At 47.3% G+C, this 6,493-nt stretch overlaps 1 protein-coding gene across 1 annotated transcript in view; it reads right to left on the bottom strand.

Moving 5' to 3' along the window:
• Positions 1 to 506: 506 nt before the first annotated feature.
• Positions 507 to 6,493, bottom strand: part of T265_09613 (hypothetical protein) — a gene marked incomplete at both ends in the record, with an annotated part of 29,376 nt that continues 23,389 nt past the window's right edge. The window contains one exon of the mRNA XM_009175734.1: positions 507 to 1,240. Coding sequence (XP_009173998.1) covers positions 1,022 to 1,240 — 219 coding nt within the window. The remainder of the gene's footprint in view (positions 1,241 to 6,493) is intronic.

Genomic DNA, 6,493 nt, shown 5'->3' with positions numbered 1-6,493 from the left:
GCTTATCTGGAAAAGACCCACGCAGAGATATCTTCCCCCGAAACTTTTATAGGACAAGNTTGTGTATATCATCCAGTGTGTTCGCCATCGGTACCGACGCACTGTCAACAAGCAATCGATGGGCTGCAGACAGCGAGGACAGCTTCAAGTAGACTTGTCACGTGATCGGACTAATGACCAACCGCTCAGGGCCGATGGATACGATATTCAACTACGAACTAACTAAGGTCTGTACTGGAATCTCATTCGACGTTCGGCTGTTACGTACAGTAAAATCAGTGAGAAATTTCCTTGCTCTACTTGCAGGACCGGCGGAACTCATGGCCAATACACGTTCGCGGGCGAATATTGTATTGGGTGGACACCATTGGTCATATATTGAACGATCAGAGGATCGGGTGCACTTATCGCCTGCCCATCAGGTCACTGTTGGCTTCCAGTAAAACCAAAATTCTGCCAAATGGGTCGCTTAACCACCAGAGCTGTCTGAAACCACTTCGCCCAGGGTCCCCCCTCAACAGTCTTTTTAACGTCGCAAAAACAAGTCATTCTTTTTTTAAAAAAAGAAACTCTTCTAGTTTGGGTATGATTTCCGTTCTAATCAGCTACTGGATGAAACAGTTTGACCAATCACACAGGGTCTGCCCTAGAGAGTAATCAACGATGTTGACAAGCATTATGTCGGGGATATGTCGAAAAACTGGTCACTTTTTGTCACCAACGCAGATCACTCGGCTCATGTGTGAACTGAAAACGTACATGAAGAAAGAGTCACGGGAGTGTGGAGTTGTATAATATCGTCATGGAGGTCTGTTCTTCTTCCTAACTTTGAAAATATCAACATTGTCATCGAAACAAGCTATTGAAACAGCGAAAACACAGTGACACAGTAAGAACAACACGGGGAACAATGAGGGACAGGGATAGATGGGTTTGTTTTGACATGAATGCCTAATAGGAAACTAACGCCCACGCTTGAGAATCTTGTTGAGTTAGTTCCACACAAGCAGGTTTGTTTTTTTTAGGTCTCCGGTGGGTAGTTTGAAAACTTTTCCACGAGGTCTTCAATCTGAGTGGCAGATGGGCTGGATATGCCTTTAAGCGCACGACATCGTCCCTCGGGCAGAGCGGCCGTGATGATTGCACGTGCAATGGACACGGAAACAGAGCGAATGTTGGAAAGAGGCGGGAAGAGACGACCGAGTTCGTAGTCCGAATCTCTGACCAACGAAGCAAGTGTCTTCGGGGAGGGGGAGAAGATAGGAAGCGGAATAACGATGAGAACGTTACGAATGGAAATGCGAAAGGCTCCCGTAAGGCGCCCAACTGAGGACAAATGAGAACAAAGAATAAGACTAACAAGAAATCATCCCTTCCCCAGGCGAACAGACGATTGATCCCCGTGGGCGGGTAAAGTCTTAGGGCTCGGAGATCATGAAAACGTCAGAACTTGTGCAAACCTTTCAAACGAGCACAATAATTGGTACATTGTATCTGACTACATTTGAAACTAGCGCGATGCGATGTGAGTAGGCGGCCACGGTAGTGTGAACTAGTGGTTTACTTACAAAGGACAACCGTGTGTGTATTCACCGACGTTGACACATGCCGGTTGTCCCACACAAGGCATTCGCGGTTTGATATGCACCGTTTATTGTTTTGATTCGCACAGTGCCAGTACTGGGAAGGGGGGGCTATTCATGCACGCAGCTCGCGGTCAGGTCAGTCCTGGTTCTCTGCCTATCCACTGACTGATAGGTTGGGCATTTGGTACCGCGCAAGTCACATCACAGCGCCGGGTACCACAGCAACGCTCGAGATCACAGATCAAAGTCACTGGATAGTTCTGGACCAGTTATCGTTCCACGTTCGACATTGCATGCCACTTCATAGTGCATCGCGTTAGAGTCTTGCTAAGGCGGATGCGAGAAAATCTAAAGTAGCGTAGGCCCAGAGGATCGGCCTGTTTAGTAAATCCAAGGATAAACAATATCAGCAAACGTAGTTATGTGTGACGTGCCTTCAGCAGAAGTTGAGTGAGGTACCATTCTATAAAGATCAACATCATGATCACCTGCAAGAACCACGTACCTGTCGTACAGTGGTTGTAGCTGCCACAGTTTCGTACACCGATGTTTTGGAGAGTCGGGGTAGGCAGTTGCGAATTGGGGGCGGGAGCTGGTAAATTGGCGCGTAAATACAAGTCCGTCAGTGGACTTTTAGGTGGGGCTATTGGGAAGCGGACTATGCACTGAAGGTAGTAACGCGATTGGCCATTTATGTGGTCTCCGTCCAGAAAACGGCAATGACCAGTGCAAATGAACTTGCCGGTTATGGTTTTCCTAATTCGCTGACAGGTCACTGTTTGACTTATTCCGGCTCGTTTCCGCCGTTCACGTGGTTGTGCGAAAAGGACCCTTTGAGGAAGTCGGTCGACTGACATTCGCAGCACGTGGCCAAGCCAGCGCAATCTATGGTGTGTGATCAGTTCATATGCGTGGCCGTTATTCCTTCCGAAAACCGTTCGACGGTGTTTCCGGTGTTTTCAACAGACTGGCGCAATGCTCCGAAGACACTGGTGGTCAAACATTGAAAGTCTTTTGATGCCCTTATGAGCAGCGGCCCGTATAATAATATAACACCTACGCCACAGGTGATACAAGTTCACGAAAGCTAGTCTGGCCTTCCCAATCCGGATGGAGATATCATCTTCCGCGAGACCACCGAGGCTGATACAACTTCTCAGGTAGAGAAATCTGTCTACTACCTCAATCGGCTCATCCAAAAGCATGAGTCTAGGGTTCGGGCCCAAACCAGCCTTGCAACCACACTTTGCAGGTGTAAAGCGCATGCCAAACCGTGAGCCAGAATTATTTAGATTATTTAATATTGCTTGCATTACTACGGGGTCGGATCCCAGAAGAGCTATGTCGTCTGCGCACTCGGTATCTGTGAGCGAACGCCCTGGGAGCACTGCGACTCACATGCACCAGAGGCTGGTAGTAAGACTTCCATAATCGTGCCAATGACGACGTTGAAGAGCAAAGGTGAAAGAGTCTTGCCTGACACCAGTTGATTTAAACTCCGGTGAAAGCTTCTATAAAAACACCAAGACTATTAATAACTTCAATATGGGAACAATTTTAGCGCCTCGGTGTTCTTCTTCCGCGAACCACCGGGACTGATACAACCGCTCAGGTAGAGAAATCTGTCTACTACCTCAATCGGCTCATCCAAAAGCATGAGTCTAGGGTTCGGGCCCAAACCAGCCTTGCAACCACACTTTGTAGGTGTAAAGCGCATGCCAAACCGTGAGCCAGAATTATTTAGATTATTTAATATTGCTTGCATTACTACGGGGTCGGATCCCAGAAGAGCTATGTCGTCTGCGCACTCGGTATCTGTGAGCGAACGCCCTGGGAGCACTGCGACTCACATGCACCAGAGGCTGGTAGTAAGACTTCCATAATCGTGCCAATGACGACGTTGAAGAGCAAAGGTGAAAGAGTCTTGCCTGACACCAGTTGATTTAAACTCCGGTGAAAGCTTCTATAAAAACACCAAGACTATTAATAACTTCAATATGGGAACAATTTTAGCGCCTCGGTGTTCTCTTTCACAAGAAGCATACTTCCTTACAGGCAGTAATGGAACAAGAAGCATTTTCTAATCGTTCTAGCATAGGAAAAAATGGTCCGTCACAAATGACGCAGTGCAGTGATCCAACTTGTTTGCAAAGCAAAAACGTTTAGGTCGTTCCAGTTTTGTCATTCTTTTGGATTGCAGTACTTTTTCGAAGCCATGCCACGTAACTTATCAGCGCCTGAATAAGTGCCGACTTGTCAAAGACAAAACTAGTGGACAAAAAAGTCGTTCAGCTGTAGCACTCTTTCGGCGCCTAACTGTCATGCCATCCGAGGACTGGGATACTGTCAGGTTGTTCAAGCCTAGTCAGAGGAAGTCGAGAGGTAGAGGTCAGGTTCGAACCATGGAGCTTCCGATCGGTAAATTTGCGCCCTAACCACCTGCGCCATCTCGCCGAAACTAGTGCACAATGAAGAGTTGGACGAATATTTGTAAAACGGGCCATCCTAGACGATAAAAATAATACTAATAAAAATAGTAATAATAACGGTATAAATAATAATCGTTCAGCTATAAGACGCTTCCGGTGCCGAACTACCGTGCCAACCGAAGAGAGAGCTGAGATATCTCCAGGCTGCTCAAGTCTCTCACAGGAACATATCCGAGATGGTGCGGTGGGATTCGAAACACAGACATTCAAGTTCACGCCTTAACCACTGAGCTATCCCACGCTGAAGTGGATGCACGGAGGGCGAGAGTACAAGGAGAAACACAAAGCTGCCAAACCGGTCGAGAACTGAAGTGCAATGCTAATGAAGGGGACAGAAAAACTGCCTGCACAGGCGGTCCGGATAACATCCAAGCAGTCGAAATCGATCACTAGGAACATGTTGATCAGAGTGAATATAACAATTCAAACACAGCGACCAAAAGTGACGTTCAAAAAGTCATTTCATGTTTTCGGTTGGGTAATTTGGCTCCTAATGGATTGAGAGATTCTAGGTTGTAATTCTCTCCTGCCAAGCACTAGGACACTACAACATCACGTGATACACACTTGTATCTCTGCTGTGCGTGGAGCTTCACATACGCGCCTGCGTATCCAACGCTCACAAGATAAATACATTTATGGTGATTCTTGGAATGGACGACGGAGAGTAGCGGTCAAAGCATGATTAGTTATGTGAGACTTCTGGCTGAAACTTTCACGCCCGTCACCTCAACAGTGGGTGCGCTGCTCTGTGAGGCAATAAGAGAAGTCAGATTTACTATCTTGTAGCTCCAGGATCAAAATGGACCTACATCCACACTTCTACCGTCTCACGCGTTGGAAGTCATTTTGGGTTTCCTAACAAGAAGGGGTTGTTTAATTTGCTCATTCTATGGAGCATCCGGTCTCACATTCCTACCATTTCCAATAAGTTCGCTCGCTAAACGTCTCCTGGAGAGTGCAAGTTGGAGAGAAACGCTTGTTGCTCCGAATATGCTATGAGCAAGGCATCTGAGAGAGTGAGTCGTGAAGGATGCTACGTGAGCCCGATATAACTCAGTCATTAAGTCACGAACTTAATTTACCGGAAGGTCCGTGGTTCGAACCGAACCTCAGCATCTCGGGCTGCGCAACCTGGCAGAATCTCAACCTTTGTACATGGCGGTTATGCACCGAAGGGGCGTTACATTTGGCGGACTATTACTGTTGTGTGACTGAAGAACAGATGCATCTAATTTAAGGCCGATACTGTGTGTGTGGGCGGGTGGGGGGCAAAAGTGCATCAGTTGTTGCGCTTTCTCCTACACTGACGATCCAGAGGGATGGAGTTTTACACAGTTCGAAACAAATGACAGCTATGAGATGAAGATACCCGTTCGTCTGGTGATATGAGCGGTCGAACTAAACCCAGCTAGAAAGGGGGAGAGAGTAATATCTGAAGTGTTCTAGAAAAACTGGCAGACTACTGAACACCCTTTTGGAGGAATTATCAGCAACAGTTACCACTAGAAAAGACTGGCGCGCAGTAATGTACGAAAAATAGAATTGTTCAGCTGGAGTACTCTTTCAGTGCAACTCGACGGGGAGACGATGGATAGGATAGTGGCAACAAGCCAAATGAAAAGCTAGTGTTGAGTTTGGGACATGAACTTACGGGTGAACAGCAGACGGCTGCTAGTGCGTCCAACATGATATTCGTACATACTGTTTGGGAATACGTACATTTATATGGGAGATAGATGGGGAATTGCGCTGAGCCTGCTGTTGTGAATGCGCGTACATTCGTGGGGAGTTGGGCTGATAATCCATTACAATCAGCGTCGAAATACTTACTCCACAGCCAGGTAGCGACCGTATCTGCACCGGAGTCAGCGGCATTCGGTGCAGTTCTCAGCCGACCGGATACGGAGGAACATTTTAGGGGGAGTGCCGAAGGGAACTGAATCGATCGCTCTCACCTTTCGTCCGTGTTTCTTATCTTATCTTTCACCCGTTTTTCTGCAGGGTAACATGGGAGGCATCACGGAAGACGAGGAACAAGATGAATTATCAACCGTCCCAATGCGAACTCCTGCCACGTTGTATTGTATCGATCATGGATTGCAGGTTTTGGTGACGCTCATTTGCATATCTGTTATTAGTCGGTGTGTCATGAGCCTGGTGCTTGGTGATTTTGCCCGAGACATCTACCCGGTTAAAGCGCTAAGTTACTGACCCACAGTTCCGTGGTTCGAACCCGACCTCTGCCTCTCGACTTCCCCTGTTTAGGCTTGGGAAAACTGGCAGTATCCCAGCACTCGTGCTTCCTTCAGGTGGCATGACAGTTAGGCATCAAAACGGTGCTGCAGCTGAACGATTATATTGGTCAATTCCATTCAAAACTCGATCAAAGACAGCAGAATGCCAAATAGTCGTTTC

Source organism: Opisthorchis viverrini (assembly GCF_000715545.1).
Source record: "Opisthorchis viverrini unplaced genomic scaffold opera_v5_294, whole genome shotgun sequence".
In the NCBI taxonomy this organism is placed as follows: Eukaryota; Metazoa; Platyhelminthes; class Trematoda; order Opisthorchiida; family Opisthorchiidae; genus Opisthorchis; species Opisthorchis viverrini.
This window is presented reverse-complemented; position numbering and strand designations above follow the sequence as displayed.